The sequence below is a fragment of the Bactrocera latifrons genome, unplaced genomic scaffold (assembly GCF_001853355.1).
Source record: "Bactrocera latifrons isolate USDA-ARS-PBARC rearing strain unplaced genomic scaffold, ASM185335v1 scaffold_103, whole genome shotgun sequence".
NCBI lineage: Eukaryota > Metazoa > Arthropoda > Insecta > Diptera > Tephritidae > Bactrocera > Bactrocera latifrons.
In genome coordinates this window covers 1,116,562-1,140,557 of record NW_017534442.1, presented here as the reverse complement: position 1 = coordinate 1,140,557, position 23,996 = coordinate 1,116,562, and the positions used below count along the sequence as shown (strand labels likewise).

The 23,996-nt window shown below is 38.5% G+C and overlaps 2 protein-coding genes across 2 annotated transcripts in view; one reads left to right on the top strand and one right to left on the bottom strand.

The window, feature by feature from the left end:
• LOC108968387 (zinc finger protein rotund) overlaps positions 1-23,996 on the bottom strand; it is a 111,592-nt gene that overhangs the window by 23,341 nt on the left and 64,255 nt on the right. The gene's annotated exons all lie outside the window — the stretch shown is intronic.
• LOC108968375 (general odorant-binding protein 84a-like) lies at positions 11,180-12,295 on the top strand. Its single transcript, XM_018932372.1, has 4 exons — positions 11,180-11,431; positions 11,504-11,565; positions 11,623-11,749; positions 11,821-12,295. The coding sequence occupies exons 1-4, from the start codon at positions 11,212-11,214 to the stop codon at positions 11,913-11,915; spliced, it is 504 nt and encodes a 167-aa protein (XP_018787917.1). The 5' UTR covers positions 11,180-11,211; the 3' UTR covers positions 11,916-12,295.

Sequence of the window (23,996 nt, the reverse complement as noted above, 5' to 3'; positions counted from 1 at the left end):
TAATTGCAAACAACACAAACAACTCACGTTTGTCAAAACCTTATGAGTATTAATAACACCAAAAATGTCAAACTTTGCGATAAAATTGTGAGTTTCCATATTGCAACACTTGTGTTGCGAAATCCCGAAAAGGCAACATACTTAATGTGTCTGCTCGATTGAAGTCACAATTCTGTTTCATTCCATGCAACTGTCTAGGATTCGTTATACGAGTACTACAAGGTCACTATATCCAGAAAACACAATTGTTTGCTGTGGTTTATGGACCTATCATCTGTCTATATTACTTGATAAATGTTGCTGATGAGAATGTAACCGTCATATCGCTCCATTATAATCGACTATTTGAAGCCTGAAGTTGAAGCTCGTGATCTCGGCGACATTTGGTTTCAACAAGACGGCGTCACTTCCCACACATCACATCAATTAATGGATTTATTAAGGAAACACTTCTGTGAGCAGATAATTTCACTTAATGAGTTGGTCGTTTGTCCACCACAATCGTCTGATATCACACCGTTAAACTTTTTAATGAGAGGATGTGTAAAGTCTAAAGCATATGTGGAGTCGAAATGCTCAAACAAGTCATTGAAAATTGGACTCAACAGATGGACCAATTTGAAAGAGATAATCTTCAAAAAATAAAAATAAAATAAAAAAATGTTCTTTGAAATAATCATAAACATTCCTCTTTACATTTGAATATTCTCTGTTGTTTTTTTAAATAAGTATAGAAACTCGAAATGGATCACCCTTTATAATCCCTTCGTACCATATTATTATATTTTAAAATATACCTGAGGAGAAGCACTTATTTATAAATGTACATACTTTATGAATAACATAACTCATTCCAAATAGCAACTCTACGGATAAATTGAACCATCAGTTGGATGCATTCTACCGCCGCTTTTCCACCGAAAAAATGTATGTAAAAATCATCACAAAATCAACTAAAGAAATATCCAAAGAATTTGGGAAACATACTGATCTGTTGGAAGGATCCAGTTGTTTATTTGTCAAGTTCAAGAAAGGCATAATTTTTAACACAACTCCGTTTCAGAAAATATTATTAAAGCGAAATTGTGTTCAGGCGATCTATAAGGCAGGTTGAGATCTTCTGTTATCTCTCTGATCCGAAAAACCAGTTTGATCTTCAGTATAAGCATAAAGCTTTTAGAATAAGGGAAACTGATACTAAGTTAAATATGACCAACTATTAGATAAGTTCATAACCTGCATTTAAAATTATTCAAATTCGAAAACGAAACGATCTCGAGGTAATTGTCTTAAGGAAGCTTATTACTTGCAAAAAAAATATATTCTGTCCTCTAGTCTAAGTTTCTTTATCAAAATAATCCAAAACCGATACATTTCCTTCGATATAAGAGGGCATTCCGCTTTCTTGACCAATCTTGTCTTGGCATAACTTTTTGAAGCGATTTGGTTTTAACCTTTTTATATGAAATTTATATGAAAATTTATATGAAAATTACGAAAGCAGCTATAATTATTATCTTTAAAGATGTATGAATAAAATACTTTAAAATTATTCAAAAAATTAACTATTTGAAAATTTCCAGTTTAATGAATTTTGTTTAACGAGTTTTGTAGAACTTGGAAACCACCCTTTGGTACAGAAAATTAAAAAAAAAAGTATATAACAACATTCTAAGGGCAGACTCCACTAAATGTTTCAGAAATCGAACTTTTGGAAAAACTCAGCCTTTTTGTCTCACCCAAAATAATACGCAAATATTTCGTCAGGATGGCAACTGTTGATTTTAGTAACACACAAACACCAGCAAACATAAAAAAAACTTACGACTTGAGTGAAATCAAACTAGACGATTGCGGACACTCACACACTCAAACAAAGAAACCGCCTCGCCGCAGATTAACAAGCAAATCGCAAAGAAACACTTGTAGGACACTTGCGAGGAATGGCTGCAAAGAAATGCACACACACACGCCAACAATGTTTAAGCAAAGAAAATTCACTTGCCGCGCCGCAATCTTGCTGCAAGTTAAGCAGACAAGGTGCACGTACTTACATACGTATATATATACGTTATAAATATATATACATATACACACACATTGATACGAAATTTTTCTTCAACTTTCTTACACCAATAGCAAATATACGCAGATATGCGGAAGTAAATATTAAAATTTGTGAGCATTCGTTTGTGTGAGAATTGTGTGTGTTTGGCGCAAGAGGCGCGACGCAAGTTGAAGGTCGCTGTTTGGCGGCGCTCTCACGTTTTTCCGCTTTCTTTTCACTGCAAAGAAGCAACACAATGAAAGAGCAAACAACTGGCACAACAACAACTACACTGAATGATTTCTTCTACAACTGAAGCGAAGAAGCGCTTTCGGAGCACTTCCGGTGCGGCACAGCGCGGTCCAACACTCAGCATAAACGCAAACCGCAAAGGAAAATAACACTGGCTTTTAGAAAGAACTTTATTACCAATTTACTTTAGTACGCAATTTATGCTTATTTAATTTTCTGTTAGTTTTTTTTTTTTGTTTTTTTTTGTCGCGTTGGCTGTCTTAGGAGACACGCGGTGTAAGAGCGGCAAGTGCTGCTGCAGCGAAACGCGCGCGCAACCGACAACAACGACGCGCTCCTGCGAGTGTCGCGAACAGTTATGTTGTGACTTTGCCAGGCGCCAACCGCTGGCAGTGGCCGGTTGTTGCTAGACACGCGCGCTCCAAAGTCTCGTAGGTGCGTGCCTGACGTGCGCTGCGTATGATTTGCTGCACGCAACTTGCAAGTAGTTGCGACCACTACAGCCGCACAGCCACGAAGCGGTGACGCACGGACGATTTTATTACGCGCCCAGCTGTGTGAACACTCGAGCGGCAATAGGCGGCGCGTATTTTTTATTCGCCTTATTTTTTAGTGGCGCTTAGTGGTAATTTTTTAAAATAATTTATTTGTTATTATTGCAATTGTTGTTGTTGTTATCGTCAAATTAGCGCGCGCCGCGTATACGAGTCGTTGTAGAAATGCGAAAGTGCGGCGCACTTCGAAGCATCACACAGCATACGAGAGCACGATCCGTCACCAATGTAAAAACCCAACTAAAGCGATGATGAAAAAATCTGAAACAATATATTTTTTGGGGGGCCCGACAGACACACCAACACGTGCACGGTGGGCAGACAGGAAGAGCAGCGCACACTAACACAGGCCGACACACACACAAACCCACATACACCCTAACAGATAATAACACCCGCGCGCGCACAAACTGCCATTGATGCAGCGCCAAAGCTAAGAGTGCCGCAAAATACGAAAAAATGCCAAAGAGCAGCAGCAACAGCAACAGAAACGGCAACGGTCGTAGCGGCGGCAGCGCTGTGCACGCACACAGGCGACATAACAGGCGAAAAAAAAACCCAACAAATATAAAAATTCAAAAAGGACGAAATAAAAACAAAAAGGGAAAGAAAGAAATGCAAAAAACATAGTTAGGCAGAGCGAGGCGCAGTTAGCGTCGCCGTTGCTGCCGCAGCTAGGCGCAGCTGATGATGATGTTGCTGGCTTAGGGTTGTTGCTTGGTGTGAGCGGCGTAGTTGGTGAGGCGGTTTGCGCAACACAGCTGGCGGGCGGTTGGTTGGGTGGTTGTGTTAGCGGCGCATACGGTTGTGTTGTTATTGATGAAGGCCGCTGATGTTGGCCACTCTAAGAGTAGCAATGGACGTGGTGGTATTGCTGGCGCGCCGGCCAACACACTTTCCGACAAACAAACGGCCGTGTTGGGGAGTTTTTTTTTTTGTTGGAAGCGGTTATTGAGCAGACAAAAACGATTCGACAGCAACACAATGATGGCAGCCTTTGAAAAGACAATACCAACAAACGTATTGCAATAACAACAACAACAATAATTCATCGACAATAACGCATAAGTGTAAATGTTGCTGATAACAGGCGGAATGAGCGCATTTGTTGGCGCAGCTTCATTAACAGGGTTGCAAGCGGCGTCAATGTAGCGGTCATTACCGTTATTCTAATGACATACCTTTAGCCCAATGCCATTATCACTCAAAGCGTGTGCTTCTTCCTTACTATTCTATGCGCCGCATTTCATCACGTGACTTTCATTGCACACGCATACTTGTAGACAATTCTATTGAGAAGCAAGATCTGCTTAACTTAAAAATTTGCGAACTGCGTCCAATCATTAAAAAAAAAAATGCTGATTATTTTAATGCAATTTGGCATAACATTCACCATACTGCTTAGGTTTCACTGCAACAACAATTAAATGGCACAAATAATGGCCAATAGCTCCGTCGCATGACACATAGGTCTGTTAGGGCAAGCATGTTGTTAATTGATTTACGCGTATGTTGGGATAGTCTCTCTACTTTCCGAAGTATTCCATTGTGTGCGGAAATTAAGAAGCAGCCAAACATGAAGAATTCTCCGAAAAACGGTTAAAATATTGCAAAACACCAACATTTTGTTTGTTATTCTACAATGCTCTTTGTTTTCCTGTTCGCCTACGTCACTCTCTCAGCGCCTCCTGATAGTCCACATAACCTGCTTTGAGCAGATGCGATTGATATCTGTCTCTGTTGAACGTTTTTTGTTTTTTTTTTTTACTGAAACCTCACTCGCAGTTTATGTGAGGTTAGGTACATTGATTCGGTATTTGTTGTAAATGTAGTGGCAGCACTGAGGCACATTTTGTAAAAAAAAATTCTTTATTTGATGAAATATTGCAGTATCGCCTTTAGAAGGTTCATAACCTTATCATCAACATAAAAAGTTTTAGCTGCGCAACTTACGAGACATCGTTAAGAAACCCTCGACGGTCAGTCCAGATTCTTTACGCATTCGCATAGAAAATGCTCTAGTCTCTTCTTCGTTACCTCTTAACAGCTTCTACAATAGACATTGTATGGACATTAGACAATTACCAGTTAGCACTCTTACACTAGTTCATTTCTTGCAGTTCGAATAATCGGCATGAGCGGCTCACATTCTGCTCATGCTACGTTTGCCTGCTTATTGAGAAAGTTAGGGGTTGCCTGCAAGCAGATTCATGCCAGTTAGGATTTACTTGGAAACACTACTACTTGTTGCCATCAATATGGCCGCTTGCAAACAGGCAATCTAACCACTCCTTATTTCAAAACATATCTTGAATACTTATCGGATGCAACCGAACATTTTATACGCTTGCAACTTGCAAGAAGAAAAGTCAGGGAAATAACAGGTACAAAAGTAGACCGATAGGGACAGCAAACGACGCCATATTTTCGGCCGCTCTTTCGACATTTCTCTCCAGTAAGGTTTGCCATTTCATCACGGAAAGATATATTGTCCAACAACCAGCCGAAGTTTTCAAAGTTTACTAACAAAATTCAGAGTCAATGATCAATTTATCGAATTTATGGTCATTAAATCAGTCTCATGTCGGTCTCAAGCGTTGGGTATCTCTATGACGTCTTCTCTTTCTTCTTAATTGGCGTAGACACCGCTTACGCGATTATAGCTGAGGTAACAACAGCGCGCCAGTGGTTTCTTCTCCACCTGGTCCTTCCAACAGAGTGGAGGTCTTCCTCTTCCTCYGCTTCCCCCGGCGGGTACAGTGTCGAATAATTTCTGCGCTGGATTGTTTTCGTCCATTCGGACAACATGAGCTCGCCAGCGTAGCCGCTGTCTTTTGATTCGCTGAACTATGTCAATATMGTCATATATCTCATACAGCTCATCGTTCCATCGAATGCGATATTCGCCGTGGCCAACGCGCAAAGGACGATAAATCTTTCGCAGAACTTTTCTCTCGAAAACTTGCAATGTCGACTCATCAGTTGTTGACATCGTCCAAGTCTCTGCACCATATAGCAGGACGGGAATGATGAGTGACTTATAGAGTTTGGTTTTTGTTTGTCGAGAGAGGACTTTGCCTACTCAGTCCGAAGTAGCACCTGTTGGCAAGAGTTATCCTGCGTTGGATCTCTCTAACTTCGCTATGACGATTTTTGCGAAAAGATCTTGGCCTGAATCCTTACAAATTGACGCAACAATTGAAGCCACTTGTCCGTACTTCTTCCGTGAATGATAACCGAATATTTTTGGACCGAATCGGATGATATGGACTTGGCCAATATGTGGTTCCTATAGGCACAAGCCACAAAACAAATGTGACAATCGATTTATTGAAAACCAAGTTTGATGAATCTGTTGTCTCACGAAATGGCCCATTCTATTGGCCGCCTCAATCGTGCGTGAATAAAGAATTTTGTGGATATCCCAAACCGTAGCGCTTTGTTGTGCTCTTATTGAAAAACTCCTTACCAACCGATTCAAACCATTTTTGTCACACAGACATATCATTGTCAGAAAAGGATTATGACTGCATTTCAATGGTGTATCTCACGCATTGACCCATATTTGCGGGAAAACCTCAACTATCGTTACTGAGGACCAAATATTCGGTACCCAGGGTGTCGAACAGATTTTGTGGGAGTTGGACACTGTTTGGTCATAAGGTGGCCTACGCCAAAGGCATTATTCATGTAAAATTGTATTATAATAATTGTTTGTTGATTTGTGCACTGGAAAGGAAAAAATCGTGTGGAATTAAAAACTGTTTTGCGCCTTGTTACCTATGAGATGAGGCTTTGTGTCGGCAATAACCACAACGATTATTTTCTTCCATATATATCAGAAACTATATCTGTCCTATTACCTTTAGTTCTAGATTTACTATTAAAGGGTGTTCCATTTCGCGGTTCCCCACTTAAAAAAACACAGAAACTTCAAATTTAACGGGGAGTGTAGCAATAATTTGGTTGAAATCGGTCGGGCGCGTTTCGAGATAAGTGAATTCACTTAAAAGTGGGCGGTGCCACGCCCATCGTACAGTTTGCTTCCTACTCTTATTAAGCCATTTCATACGATTTCGCGTACAAAATTGTATGTCTCTGTCGTATTTAATTATTGATTATTGGAATTCCACTCAAAGATTCGGAATTCACAGAAAAGAATCATGAACAGTAAACATATACAGTTCATCGCTTAAATTTAACCCACCAACAGGTATAATTTGAGAAACAAATAAACCAAAATTTAAATATGCTTGTGTAAATAAATTTCCAACCCTTTACAGACGCTCACGCACATCCCAAACGTTCACGACTTTAACGCGCTGCATTACTTGTTCTGCCGGTGTTTCTGTAGCTAAACTTCCTTTACTGCATAAGTTTCTGCTAAGATTTTTCCAAATACTCTTAGACATATTTGCCAGTTTTTCTACCACGGCGCTCAAAAGTGTCCTTCATCAAAAACATATCCTTCGTCAACTTCATCATCACCTTGCACAATGTTATTATCTACATTGGTGCGCTGCTTGGCACAACAACAAAACTTTAATGCCTTTTCCGTAATTTTTCAATTCGTTCTGCTCCTTTTACATTCACTAGCTTACTCCTTTGAGATAGCTAGCCAGCGGCATTTCTCGACCCACCCACTAAACTCCTTCGTCGCTTACATTTTTCTCCGTTTTGACTGAGAAAAAATTCAAAAGCGCATTTTTAAATATTTTCTACCACTTCAGCTCACAGCTCTTGCACAGCCACACTCAGAGCACAGACGCATCCGCCTCTTGCCGCGCTAACGCAGTTGGCTAGTTCATAAACCAGCTAGCCGAGTGGCTCGACTCCCACCGACCGCTCCAGAGCTACAGAGCTTGCTGAATAAAACCAACAACACAGTAAGCATAGTATTCAAAGCGAGAACAACCCCAAGGTACTGTATGCAGGTACCGTTGTGTGTATGTGTGTGCGGTTGTGTCAAGTTATTCAAAAACCATAAAAAAAATTTAGGCCGGCATCATGTCAAAGCCAAATCTCCTGTTGTCTAGCAATGCCAAACACCACTCCAGCCCAGCGAATGCCACACCACAACTACACAGTTATGCACTAATACAGAAAATAAGAAGAATCCAACACCAACAAAGCGCAGCAGTGGCGCGCTCGGCTGTTGCAGTACCCCCCGTCTGGCCCACCTGCTTTCTTTAAAAAACAGAAAAGGGCACCAAAAGAACAAAAAAAAAAACCGATAAAGACAGCTATCTGGCTATGAAAAAAATCAACAAGGAGTTGCAGCAGCAAAGGCAAAGGCAACGACACAGTTAACGGCGATGGCAAAGCCCAAAACTCAAAAAATAGAAAAAATATATCAAAAAGTCGCACACAAGCACGAGAAAAAAATGTTTTGCATTCTAATTTTTTTGCAGCGCGCGCATTTTTCCCCAATGTGTACAATCAGCGTCGTCACCGGTCCCCACCACTTGCGCCGTTAACCATTCATCTGTACCATGCCATGCCATGCCATCCATTCACAATACAACACGGCTCACCTCGTCGCAGGCGAGAGATGCGTTCAACTGTCTATCGGCGTTTTACACCAACACCAAAACAAATGCCAGCTCAGCTCCACTACATCCATACTTGCTTGCTATACATAAATACGAGGCTCACTCCACAGCCTGTGCTGGTGATGCTGGTGTTGGTCGCGATGGTGCTTGCTGTCAACCCACTGCTGGTCGTACTCCAACGGCCTCACCATTAGAAGTACCGAAACCGATTGCCGACTGAGTGGCCGACAAAGCACGGACTGGCTGACCGCACGCATGAACAGTGGGCCATTAGTGAATATCTTTGGGAAGAAAATTAATGAAATATTTAATGAAGGAGATAGTTTGGAAAAGGCAGGGCTTCCTGGGTGTATCACAGTTTGGCGTGCAAGGTCAAGTACTTTAACTAAAACTAACTTTAACTTGTAGTGTTTATATGTATTTGAAAAATCATTTTGAACCAAGCAAGAGATATTTTTCTGAAAATTATCCTATGAGGATTGTGCCATCAATATTAATACGCAAGACCAAAGTTCTCCGAAAATGGATACTGGTAGAGCGGAAGTGTTTCTGGTGGTGTTGTTGGAAGCTACGTGGACTCTAGTGTGGATCTAAAAGCTGTATTTTTAGTTCAGTATTGTAATTGAAGACATTATTCTTTTTCTTTACAGCATGGAAGATTCTAAGCGAAATCAGGTCTTCTCCACCTGATCTTTCCATGGAGGTCTTTATTTTCCTCTGCTCCCTCTGGCGGGTACTGCGTGAAATACTTTCAGATCTGGAGTATTTTCGACCGTTCGGATGACATGACCTGGCCAGAGTAATTCGCTGAACTATGTCCAGGACGTTACTTTTCAATTGACTGCTCAGTCCAAAGTAGCACCTGTTGGTAAGAATTATTCTACTTTGGATTTCGAGGCTGGCATTGTTGTTCTAGTTAATACTGGTTCGTTCGTTCAAAAGCTGGATCAAAGCTTTAAGCACCCAGTTAATGATTTAAAAGTTTAGTGTTAAACTTCACAAACTATTTTAATTTTTTTATTTAATTGAGTTGTACAGAACTTGGATTTCGGTAGTAAATTTCTTCACTTCAGGGTTTGTTAAGTAAATTTACTACAAATGTACAAAGTATTAACCTTGAGACCTTGTAGACCTCTGACCGACACACAATATGCTTAGAATGAAATAGTATGTTTTGTTTGAAACTTGAACTGGTAGCCGAGTTATTCCACTCTCTTGTTATGTAGGAGTGACATTCTGCAGAAATTACTTATTGGTTAATGGCAAGGCTGTCTTCGTTCCCTTAAAACTCGGGCAGTGCTCAGAGTAGCCATCACCGTCCGCCATCACTCAACTCATCAGTGAACTCGAAGCTAGTCAGAGAGTATGTTACTTCACTAACAGTAACACCAAGCTACATCCATATTAAACTAGTCTGAGTGCCTCACCACATTGGAATCAGCGGAAACTATAACGCGAATGAGCATGCATGAAATAAGTAAGGCCATAAGATTGAGAAAGAGCAATTGTAATATTGTCTTCGTGTATTCGGGCGCTGTATCTGGAATTAATATTATATTAGTCGCTAGAATTGTGGCAAGCTCTAGGCACTTTAGCGATATGCGACGGTCGTTTTGAAACATATCTAGGAGTTCTGGGCATCACAACTGGTTATTTGTACGAAAACTCATCCTACTTACATGACAAGTATCAGGAATGGTCATAAAGTTCTGATCATTAGAAGTCAATTAGAAAAATCCCATTTAATAAACTATAAATTTATATAAAACTATTTCATTCATGATAGTTTATAAAATTCCAATTGTTATTATTTATGTTTTGTAGTCAGCTGTCAAACACGACACGTAACCTTGTTCTCACCTAATGGCCAGTAACTGACTGTTATGAAATTATTTGAAGTTTGGGCCAACATTTTTAAGTGATGAATAACTTGAATTCGAACGCGCGGCAATCATGTTACGAACCAACGACTCAGCAGATAGCACTCAGGCACTCAAACTCACAAATGCCTCGGCGCTAATCGGGTGTTCGAAATAAATCGCAGGTGACAAATTTATGATAGCATTGTAGTTTAAATAATGCATTCGATTGCAAACAATTTCAATCCTATTACGAAATATGCAAAATTATCTAAACTCATTGTTGTAGTGTCAATAATAAATATCAATCAAAGAAATTGCCATTTCCATAATTAAATAAAATTGCTGTCAGACAGCTTGTCACACGCGAAACCGCTTGAAATAACGCTACAGTCAGCACATCTGTACTTCTAGATAACTGTGATTGAAATTAATCATAGATTATTCATTAGAGTACTGCATGTAAATGCTTCTGGGTAAATTTATTACACAAAATAGTTAATAGCTAAATCCAAAAATACTTTCCACTCTAATGGCGAGCTCAAATTTTCTACTGTTTTTCCCAGTTTACGCATTACTTAACAGTTATAATCAATATATCAATCAATAATATTTTTAATTTATTATTGATTAAATATTTTTTCAAATATTAGTAAAAAAATATTTTTTTACAATTTATTTTATATCTTTCATATACTATATTTCTCAAATTTATTGCAATTAAGAGGTTTTATAATTGTTAATGTTCAGAGACTTCTCATCTCAATGCATTAAGCCGGACGTAGCGCATTGTGTTTCGATAATTTTTCATCCATATTCGCTTTCACTAAGTACAGCGCCATAAATTATTCAGAGAAATATTTCATTTAAATATCGGTAACAATCTGAACAAGTTTCAGTGAAAATTAGGTTTTCGAAAGCAAAATAGTTATACACAAATTTAAAAAATGATCAATCATCGACTGCTAAGTCTTGCTCTTTCACTGCTCCTGCTCGGCTTTCTTGCTGGCACTTGGGCATATCCTGAAATAGATGCAACGGATAACAAATTGGATAAGCAACAGCCCATGGAGACGACCACACCGAATGCAGGTGCAGCGAACGAGACGGGCTTCGACTTTCTGGAAGTAGTGCGCACTTGTAATGCCAGTTACACCATACCGTTAGGTCAGTTTAGACGCAAACGTATGAAACATTCCAGGTACAAATAGTATATGGTTTGCTTGCAAATATTTCCAGAATACATACAGCAATTCAATGAAACCGCAGAACTGCCGAACATAACGGACAAAACAGGCATGGTAAGTGCGATTTGAAGAGATTGAGATCAATATATTTCAACTGATCGTTCCCTGTAGTGCTTCCTGAAATGCTACATGGAGAAGTCGGGTCTTTTGCGAGATTGGCAACTGAATCCAACACTGATCCGGCAAACTATGTGGCCAGCCACTGGTGACTCCTTACCCGTCTGCCAGAATGAAGGCTGTAAGATTACTGCACTCGTGCTAGCAGAGCGGCAGATTTTTAATAATAATGATTCTGATTTTCGTTTTTAGCTCGTGAGACCTGTCCTTGCAAGCGCACCTATGCCATCGCTAAGTGTCTGATGTTACGCGCTCTAGTGGATGCCCGCAATAAGCCGTTGGTTTGACAACATTCTGTCAACTTCACGAGCAACAATGAATCTGAGATGGTCCCATAGCCACATATTATTAGCAACTTGTTTGCTCTTCGTGCACTTGAGCGCAACACGAGTTACATATTTAGATCTACACCATAATAAATATATTTAGAAGCACTTGAATTTCATTGCAGTCGCACTAATATTCTTAACGGTCCGTTGATCGGAAGGTTCTTTACTCATTTGTGGAATTTTTATGGCTTACTTGTGCAACAACAGTGTCTGTGAAAGGAATTGTATACACATACATATGCATAGCTTACGCAAATCTGAAGGATTGATAAATGCTGTTTGGAGACGGAGTTCCTATAAAATCTTATCTAGCCTGCCTCTGCATTTTGCTGCTTAAATAAAAGTTCTCGTATTGATACAAAAAAAAAAAAAAAAAAAAAAAAAAAAAAAAAAAAAAAAAAAAAAAAAAAAAAAAAAAAAAAAAAAAAAAAAAAAAAAAAAAAATTGATTTTGTTTTAAACTCTTGTCATTTTTCTTTTAAGGAAAAACAGTCAGCTTCGGCTGTAAAATTTCAAATACAAATTTCTAAAGTATGAATTTTAAATGCAAGTAAGTTGGCTTGGAAAGCTATTACGGGTGAAGCTTTAAGGGTTTTGGTAACTGCTTGCATTCAACAGAACATAAAGGGTAATGAAGTAATAGAACGCCAGAGAATGTCTTTAGAATCATGAAAGTAGTCAATGTAGTGGTTGCCAGAAAGCGACCGCATATATACGGATTCAAGGCCACAAATGAATGCCGGAAAACAAAATAGCTGAAGAGGTTGTCAAAAGAGCCATCCATCTAGCTACAGAACCAGTAAGGGAAATACACGAGTCGCTAAATTAATGAAATTTCCGAAATGACTGACCTACGAATCAGGGTGAGACAGAATGCCTTTAGAACATGTAGGATCGCTGTGGTTATGTGCAAGAGTCGTTCAGGAAAACACCGTTTCGAAAGGACTGCAGGACGACGAACTTGCTGACATCACACGCGAGGCGGATGGTATTAGTAAGGACGTTACATGCAGAAATATCAGGGAAGTAGGCATGTGTGAAACGCTGGTACACTTCCAAAGCTTCCGTCCAGTTTTATCTGGAAACCGGCTTAGATATCTAGAAGCTTCGCAATTCAAAGGACTAGATGAAGTAGCAAGATTAGTTTGCGTTAGTTGACGAAAGTTTAGTTCTATAACGAAAACCTCAGCTTAAATTGAACTAAACCTCCAACTTGGAATTACCAAGGACCAGTAGGTCTATGTATAGCGTGACAGCCTGGCATTTTAACCTAAAAGAGCGCTCTAACAGCGAATTCTTACATTCATTTTGTGCGCTGCGACTGTGCACCAGACACACAGTGCCGCCATATGCCTGGCGCTTTGCTTTGCACGCTTTTGCCACAATTGCACACTATTCACAAAACAGTCAAAGCAGACACGACTGTGTCCGCTAACACCCGTTGCTCCATATTGGATGTGCTTGCGCGTGCTTTTGAATAATAAAAAATTGTTACGAAAAGCAACAGCAACAGCAACAGCAAATACACATTTTTTACGTGTTATTGTTGTTGTGTGTTTTATGTTTTGCATTACACTTTTTCTTTCGCGAGTTGGGTTTGTGTTGTTGTTTTACTTTTATTTCTGTTTTTATTTTTATTTTTGGCATTCACTAACTGGTCTGGACCGGACTGTTTCACGTGCTTTTTCGTGAGCCGCGGCTCGGTGAGGGAGGCGGTAAATGTGACGCGCTGCTGCTTTTTCTATTATGATGTCGATTGTTGCTGTTATTGTTGCATTGTATTAAGGGTGCTTTTGCTTGTACGTAGTTGTTGCTGTTGTTGTTGTTGGCTAATAACGACGTCGGGGTCGGCTAGCGACAGCGGAAACTGATGTTGATGATGACGTTGCTAATGATGTTGTCGATTTGTATGCATGTATGGGTGTATGTACGTAAACATAATGGAATGCGAGAAATATAGATGTTTATAATTTGCTACTTCATTATAATTACTTGCTATTGCGGCAGCGTTGCAGGCACCAATAGGCCTGATCATCCCTGCAACACAGCCAGCCGTTGCAGCTAAATTAGCAGAGATTGATTTGCAAATCAGTTAAAAGTGCTAAATAACCATAAAATTCGTACATACATACATACATACATACATACATACACATATCCATATATATTGTATGTGACCAGAAACATGCATTGAACAGTGCAGAGCAAAATAACTCGTAAACGATAGTGACCATCGCCGCCTCTCGCAATCTTTAACAATCACCGTTATCTCAACCATTAAAAACACCCAGTCGCTCATCATTGTGCGTTCCTCCAACTATTACTATTCATAGCCGTTTATTCGTACGCCTGTCGCTTTCTCCTACTACTTCTTCTTCTTCATCTCAAAACGTTATATGTTTTTGGTTGCATTTTTTATGCGCTTTCACCTTGTTTTTGCTTTTTTCTCACTTTCATATTTATCCTTCCCGTCCGTGCGCCTCAAAACTGCGCTTATTTTTTATTTGAAAGTTTCTCCATTTTTTCTTTGCCCCTTTGCATATTTTTTCCACTTTTAGCAAATCTCTTTCTTCACCATTTTTTTCCAATTTTTGTTAACGCTTTTTTATTTGTTTTTGGTTTTTGCTACTTTACATACATACGTACATTTTGACCCGTACAAACGGATTCGTCGTCGCTGCCGCTGTCGCGGACGCTGCGCCTATCGGGCCGTTAGATGTTGCAACAGTTGTGTTGTTGTCGCAGTAGCGCCGTTGGTGGCGTTGCAACCAGCTACACATTCATTTTGGTTAGCTATACTCATCTGTTGTTGTCTGTATGTAGCTAGTGCTTTTGTGCTTTTATTTTATTTTGTTATGTTGTTCTATTTGGCTTCGTTGTTATCGTTTTGCCTCATTCCTCATTCCCCATCCCTCATCCTTACATCGTGCGCCGTCGATGTGGCCGCTTCGACAGTTATGGCTGCTGGCTACCATAGAAATTTTTTAGCTTTAATTGTATAGAATCTATGGTTGCCAACAAGCGCGTGACCAGAAAACCATAATTAATTAACCGAAATACAAATCACTATGTTTAAATCTTAAGGGGTAGTCAGAGGCACGAAAAAATTACGTTTTACAGTATATATATATATATATATATATTTTTTTTTTGCTATTAAATCGTGTTATTTTACAAAAATAGTCTACAAAACCCCTTAAGGCAATAAAGGAGCGGCCCTACATTCAATAAAATTCTTAGAAAGAACATTCTTCGCTCCTAACTTGCACAATTCGTATTGGCAAAATCTGATGTGATTGTGGTTAAAGAGTCCAAAAATTTCAGTTTCATAAAAGTAACTTGCGATATAATCAAAAAGTGTGTTCATGCGCCTTTGGAAAGTATAAGTTTGTTGCCAATGTTAATGTGACCGAACTCTCCCGACTCCCGCTCTCTTACGCAGTTGCGTGATGCTTCCAAATGTGTGTAAATCTGAGTTTACGGGTATCAAAACATCGAAATTTTTTAGTGTCTTATTAAATACTACAATAATTCTGAATATTTTTTTTAAGTTTTTAAGTTGATCCGAGTATTAGTTTCTGAGATACAGCCTTGAAAACTTGTGCGCTCGAGGCTAGCTAGGCGAAGTGCGCCGTCTTTAAAAGCGCTTTTCTCGAAGCTGTGTTTTTAAAGTCGGTTGGCAAGATATCTCGAGAACTACTCAACCGATCTTCATGAAATTTTACACAGGTCTTTAAGATACAATTCCTAAAGGCTTGGACGAAAAATCTTACTCTCGATTACAACTATTTGCAAAAATACGTCGTGAAATTTCAAATTTTTTGTAAAATTATCTGCCAAAACCCAAATTTTCAGTTTTTTCTTTTGTACAAGTTCTAAGTTAATGTCTTTTTTTCCAAAAATTTCAGAATTTCCTTGTAAATTGTTGAAAGAATACTGTTTTTTCTGTTTATTGCAAATGAGCTTTGCATTGTGTATTTAAAAAATCCGGCTATCAGCAGTTGAAATCATTAGGCCAGCTATTTCGGATTGAAAAGAGATTTTGGTCGCAATTTGAATTTTTGAAATTAAATGCGGTAAATGTATGAATTTCCAGACCAGACCAGACAATATTTTTATAACACTGCCAGAAAACACGACATGATTTGACTCCATTATGATGGCCTGGTGTTTCAGTTCTATAGAACGATCCCGCTATGTTCGTTAATCGTATTTTCAACTTCTTTAGCGACGCAAATTGGCTACATTAAACTATAATTTGACACCGGTAGATTTTTTTGTGGAGATAACTCTAGTCTAGTGCAAATCCTGTCTTCACTAAATAAGAGGGAGCTGATTGATCAAATCAAACAGCTTCTGCCTTTAGGAAAGAGGTCACAATCCTCCAATTTAAAAGCTAGGGTGTAAGAAGCTAAGTTCTTTGGGCAAATCCATCGAGTTTTAGAATAGTGTTTATTTAGGAATAATTTGGGAGGCACAATACACCTACGACATTCCCTCTCAATCAGCTATCTATCAGGCCATGGGCGCGGAAGAACGAATTTAAATCTGCGTTTAAAAAATCACGTGGCCACTCTGTCAATGCGTGTTTTGCCACAATTTTTTGCGTTTACTCATTCCCACCCGCCACAATTATGTCCTAGCTGTGTGTGTGTGTATGCTTATGCGCCGACACGGTAAGGGGGTGCAGCGGTCTAGAAAAAAACACATTCCAATAATTTTTAGTCGGTTTTGTTTTGTATTTTTGTTCCTTTTTTGTGTTTTTTTCTGCAATATACGTACATAAATACATACGTATTTGTTTTTTGCTCTGCTTTGAATGTGTGGCCAGCAACACGACGTGTAAGTGCAACAGCAACATGATGACAACACGACGATGCACATGCGTGCAATGCGTTGGTGCGTCGCAACAACAACAGCAAAAACGACGCATCAGCTAACAAGCAAAGACAAACAAAAACAAAACAAAAAAAAATACTAGAAAATAAAACAAACAAAATAAAAAACGAAAACAAAAATGAAAACGAAAACGAAAAAAGGAATGAAAGCAAATGCGAAAAAATGCGTTTTGCTGAGAGAGAATTTCGGTGTTGTTGTTATTATTGTTGTTCAGCAATGCCAGGATTTCTTGTTAGGCCGGTGTGGGACTAGCTGCTTTTTGGTGTTATTTTTGTAATTACCATCACCCAACTGTGGGTGGGGGCGGACGAGCTAGACGATCGACAGCTAATGTGTCAAATAACGCACAACTACATATACATATACATATCGGTATTTATGTATGGTATATACATATACATATATGTATGTATGTAAATATGTATACCTATCGTTACGGTAATGCGGATAACGCGAACGTATGTACGTAAACGTGAGTTGACAAACCCATTCTTACGCAACAATGTCTGCATATGTGGGCGTAAGTACGTGTATAATTATTCTGCGCAAATTTACATATACAAATATATATATATTTCCATATTGGAAAACAGCGCTATTTTATAGAGTGCCATATACATATGTATCTAAGTATCACAAATGGGACAAAAATGCAAATGCACACATACAAAGAATAGCAATACTTTGTTCATAATTTTAAAATTCTTCATTTATCCATCAAAGTCTATGTGGTCCCACTCAAGCTAATCGTCCTTGGTCGCAATACACTTGTATCAACGTTTTTTCCAATCCTCGAAACAGTTGTTAAAGTCAATTTTCGGAATAGCCTCAATGCCTTCAATCGTCGCTATTCACGTTCAATGTCTTAAATTGATTCAAAACGTTTTTCGGTGTTTTGAGTTGACTTAATTGCTAGAAGTCAAACGGATTTAAATCAAAAAAGCGAAAAAATCACGAAATATAACGGTGCAAAAACCAAAAGTTGACGACCTCCTTTTACAAATGCTTCGCGCAATGGATCATAAAACTCAAATAGTATTCCTTGTTGACAGTTTGGTCGGTCGGAAGGAATTCGGGGTGAACCACACCTCGATATTCGCAGAAAATTGTCAACATAACCTTTATTTTTGATCTGCTTTGACGTGCTTTTTTCATCTTCGGCCTACCTTTACCACGATATTCGGCCGATTGATTGTCTATTTCCGGGTCGCAAGCATAGATTCAAGATTCGTAGTCAGTAATAATACGTTTAATGACATTATGGTAGTCGAAAAGAATTGTTTCACAGACGCTGTTTTCGAAAGAATTTAGTGATTTCAGAACCAATCGTGCTTTCGTTTTCCTTATGCCCGAATTATCTTTCAAAATGGTTTTCACTGATCCTTCCGTTATTCCAACGATGCTAGTGAGACCTCTGACTGTAAATCGTCGATACAAAAGCACCAATTCCTTTATTTTAATGACGGGTTGATCAGCAGTTGATGTTTTCAACGAGTTCTCGATCTTCTTTTAGTTATTTGTATCAATCAGAAACACTTACTTGCGACAAACAATTGTCACCGAAGGCATTTTTCAACATTCTGAACGGCACCAGAAATTTGATTACGCAGAATTCAGTGAAATGTCTTTGTTGAATAATTTTTCTCTTCGTAAAACCGCCGAATGCACTTTATGTACTTCAGAAAGACAAACGTAAACTAAACTCTCATCATTATTTTCATGTGAGATGTGCCGTAGATGTCATGATAGTCATACCAACCTTGAAAAAAAATAATTCGACGACAGTTTTTGTGCAAATTAAATCAAATTAAAAATTCATACTATATATAGTGCGAAGCAAATTATTTAAAATTTTGGGATCATTATAATGGCTCTCAACCGAACTGTATTTCGGTTAAAAATTAATATCGATAACAACTCAATCAATATAAAAAATGTCATCTGAATTGTTGTCAAACTTCAACTTTTTTGCTGTATACGGGTTTGAACTCTGTGGCAGTGGAGTTGACTAGAGTATCAAAAAATGTGAATTGCTACCAAGTTGTAGTTAAACGTCACTGAGTTTATTTAGCAGAAATAGTGTTACAAAAAAGTAAAGCGGATAAATAAAGTATTTCATACATAATTTGAAAAAATTGTTGAGTTCGTATATTAAAATCCCAATTGACTTCGGAAGTGTTTTGGAAGTGTTTCGAACATTAAAAGTCGATAAAGTCTACTATTCCTGGGGTATACATTTCAAGTAAAATTAAATGTTTTGAAGTATTTTGCTTCTATTCAAACTGCATTTTTGATAATCACCGTCACTGTATTCTGCTAAAAAAGTGGGTAAGTACAATAGTTTCAGAATGGATTACAAAAAAAGTCGTATACTTAACTAGTTTGATTAGTAAATTTTTCATGATGTTCTTGACCACCAGATGTAATACACTTATACCAACCACATCCACTCCTCGAAACAGCTTTATAAGCATTTTTTGGGATGCCCTTCAGCTCCTTCTGTGAATTTTATTTTATCTCCTCCATTGACTGAAAGCGGATTCCACAGAGAAATTTTAGTTAGAGAATTTAAGTTTGAGGAGCAAGAAAAAATCCTAATGAGCCAAATCAGGTGAATACGTTGGTTGAGGCTGTTTCGACGAATGTTCTTACACAAACGCCTCAATGCGGCCAAATAGGACTCCTTACTGACAGTCTGACCCTCCGGAACACATTCATGACCAAACCACGAATATCGAAAAAAACGAGATTCACTTTGATTTTTGAACGGTTTTGGTGCGGTTTTTTTGGTTTCGACTAATCGAACAAGAATTCGATTCATACCCAAAATATCCACCAAAATCATTCAAATAGATTTGCGGGAGCTGTCGTGACATCTCTCTAACACTTCCTGGATGCTCGAAAATACACCATATCCTATACTTTTTTAATATTTTCATCAGTTGAAGAGGAGAGAGACATGACTTCAACTATTTACCGTCTTTGAAGGCTTTGTACCACTCGTAGGCTTGTGTTTTTAAGCAAACTGAATCACCGTAATCCTTCTTTAGCCATATCTACATATGTTTATCAATTTTATTACTATTGAGATAATATTCCACATGATATTTAAGGAAATATGTTCTTTTAATTTTATTAAAATGCCAAACATATTGAACAAATAACTCTTTAAAGTCAAATGGAAATTGAAAATGAGTGGAGATATTACAACGAGTACATCGAGGTTAAGGCGAGATCTGGATATATACACTACCTTTATGGTCTGTAGCAGCCGCTAGGATTGAACTTAATGTTATGAGCTTCGCTATTTTCGTTTGTTTAAAGGAATGAAAAAAAATATATATATAAAATAATAAAGAATATATACGAGGTGTGTTCAAAAAGTGTCGCGAATTTTGAATTTTCGCGGGTTACGTATACTCGAATTTCGAATTTTTTCTGGCGTTATGTTGATACTCATGTCTCTCACTTATGCTGACAAGCTCGGCCATTTTGAATGTTCATTCAGTTGTTGAGAGCTGCTTTGCTTGCACGTGTTTTGGATCGTCTTCGATTTGTACCTATTCAAAAAAATGGATCAAAGAACCTGTATCAAATTTTGTGTGAAAAACGAAATTAAGTGCGCGGATGCATTTCGAATGTTGACTGTGGCATACAGAGAAGCTACCTTGTACCGAAGCAAGGTTTATCGGTGGTACAAAATGTTCTCAGAAGGCCGAGAAAATGTGACAAAAATTGGCTTTTGCACCACGATAACGCCCCTGCTTACACATCGTTGCTATGTGCGACTTTTTGTCCAAAAACAACACACTAATGATGCCGCAACCACCGTATTCCCCAGATCTGGCCCCCTGTGACTTTTTCTTGTTCCCTAAACTGAAGAGGCCCATGAAAGGAGTACGTTACGCTTCTCTTGACGAGATAAAGACGGCATCGAAGAAGGAGCTGATGAAGATAAAAAAAATTATTTTTTGAAGTGCTTCGAAGATTGGAAAAACCGTTGGCACAAGTGTATAATATCTCACGGGGATTACTTTGAAGGGGACAAAATAGATATTCATGAATAAATAAATAATTTTTGAAAAAACACTAAATTCGCGATACTTTTCGAACACACCTCGTACTTCTTAGTGTTATAAAAACGTTGCTATTTGGATACTATAAAGTCGTGAGTTTTTAAAATTCCCGTTATTTACTATTGTGTATTGTAGTAGTTGTAGTTTATTAACAGATTTCATACACATATTTTTTGAATGACATACATACGTCCCCTTAGCGTTACTAAGATATCTGACTTATTAACCGACATAAACGGTATAAATTCAACAGGAAGTTCGAAAAGCTTTCTAATGGGTATATGGGGAAATTATTAAACCGATTTTGTCCAGATATGTCTTCATGACCTATTGACCAATATATAATGAATGAATTGAAATTAGGTAAACAGCTCCTGATATATAACATTTCATATATTAAATCTAAGAGGGCGGAACCTCTCCCACTTTTTATACTTTGAATATGGTATATTAAGTTTGGCCAATTATTTAACTTTTAAAATCACAAGTGATCATCCAAATATACAGTTCCTTAGTTATAGTGCTTTATAGATTTTCTTCTTAAGCATTTTGTGGCCGTGGTAACCGTGCATACACGTACAGCTCCCTATGTTATTCTGATTACTGTGCTAGGTTACCATGTATCCTTTTGCGACCACGAGTCGACGTCGTTTTTACACAAGTAATGTGTGCCCCGGTGATTCTCGAAAATTCTACGAAAAGATGCGGCGAATAACAGACGGTTTCAGGACCGCGGCATATTATTTTACAACCTCCAGATGTGATCTAGTAACCGATACCCAGAGCATACTAAAATTATGGATGGAGTACTTCTCAAGCTTGCTGAATGACAGTGAAAGCATAACGCCAGGAGAAGATGAACCCGGTTCCGTAATCGGTGACGATGGAGCAGACGTTCTATTATCCGACGAAGAAGAAGTTCGAATAGTAATTACCCGCGATTCGATTGTAAATAGATTAAATGAAAGACTAAAGCCCTCCCTCCACAAAGTGATTGGACCTTATCAGTGTGGCTTTAGGCCTGGGAAATAACAACTGACCAGATATTCACGACGGGGCAAATCTTGGAAAAGAACCGTGAACAGAGGATCGGATCACACCAACTCTTGGTCGATTTTAAAGTCGCTTTTGACAGCACGAAAAGGAACTGCCTTTATGCCGCGATGTCTGAATTCGGTATCCCCGCAAAACTAATACGGTTGTGTAAATTGACATTGAGCTCTACAAAAAGCTCCGTCACAATCGGCAAGAACTTAGTTTCAAAAAAGGCGACTCTCTTTCGTGCGACTTCTTCAATCTGTTCTTGGAGAAAATAATTAAAGCTCCAGAACTGAACCGAAAAGCTACAATCTTCTATATAAGTGTACAGCTGCTAGTAGAACTAGCTTACCAACGGATGTTACTTCGAAGTAGGCAATTAAGAAGCAAAGTCCTCTCTGGACGAATAAAAACCAAACTCAACAAATCACTCATTATTCGCGACAACATTGACATAATTCAGCGAATCAAGAGACAGCGGTTACTTTGGCTAAGTCATGTCGTCCGAATGGACGAAAATACTCCAGCTCTGTTAGTATTTGACCCTCCGGGGGATGCAGAGGAAGAAAAAGATCTCCACTCTGTTGTGGAGATACGGAGGAGGAGAACTTGGCTTCGCTTGGTACTCCAATTGCCGCCACATTGTGAAAAAAAAACGAACGAATGTTAGCGACCCAATCACTCTTTTTTTAATTGTTTCGATGTTATCGTCCTCAATTTTTAACTTGATGAATTTCACTCAATACTTTGTGCCTCTCAAAAGCAGACTCCCCAAATTACTTCAGCATTACTGCAATATCTCCGTAGGCGTGCTTAAATTGGAAACACAAACTTTAAAATAAACTCGTAGTTAAATTTTTTCCTTGGTAGAAACGCCAAACCAAACTAACTTTTCGGGTCAAGCACTAATGAACATATGGAGATCACATGAACATAAGAAAAGTTTTGTTAATCTATCAACAATAATATTTTCCGATTCGGTTTGCCCGCATTATTTAATTAAACTCGCCCGAATCAAGTCTGATCAAGTCAAGTACTATTACATACATATATCCMAAGCCTGCCAATAATACAGCCGAATTTCCATCTGCTAGCAAGCATCGGACCAGGTTTTTATTGCAATCACATATGCGCTATATTCATGCAAGCATTACTGCTTACTGCGAGGTACTGTTACATCAATTAGTCTTTATTACTTAAGTGTATAAAATAATAGCAAAATAATTTTAGATATTTCTGTACATACATACATATGTACATACAAAAAATAATTTCGCCCTTCTAACTCAATCGAATTTGCACAATTCAATCGGTATTCGATTATTGTAATGAGGGCTTGAAAAGCAGGTTTTGTCAATAATTTCGTTGCTCTGTGGACAGATTCTTGATGATAGGTATCCGTATGTATGTATTCATAGTGGTATATAGTATATATGTATTTGCTGTTGTGTGCATGAAAATGACGGCAAAACTGCCGTCAACCGGAAGTGCAGCACTTTGTGGGCCAGCAGGGCGGCTGCAGGTGCATGGAGGGTAAGCGTGCCGTAATAAAAATATAATAAAAATGTGTGGCAGGCTTAAATTCGCACACAGGCTTTGCCTGACGCACCGCGCCTCGCTACGCCACGCCTGCATGACGTTATGGCAGAGCAAGGCCTCATTGTGAAAGTGAACCGATTTACACAATTTCCCACACATGCAGCACACAAACAAATATGTACGCCTACAAACACACATTCTCGGCATGTATCTGGGCTACAATGGTTGCATGTGTGCATCGGCTGCTACGCGCCCGCTCATCGCCTTCACACCACAATTGCCGTCTTGACACGGAGGCGGGTCAAATATTTTATTTCTATTTTTATGTATTTTATATTTTCTATTTTTATCTAGTTGTTTTTTTTTTTTTTTTTTTTTTTTATTTTTTTTTTGTTTTTTTTTTTTTTTTATTTAATGTTGCGATGTGCGAGTTTGGTGCGTTTTTTACAGCGCTATGTCCTAATAGGCGGCAACACTATTGAATTTAT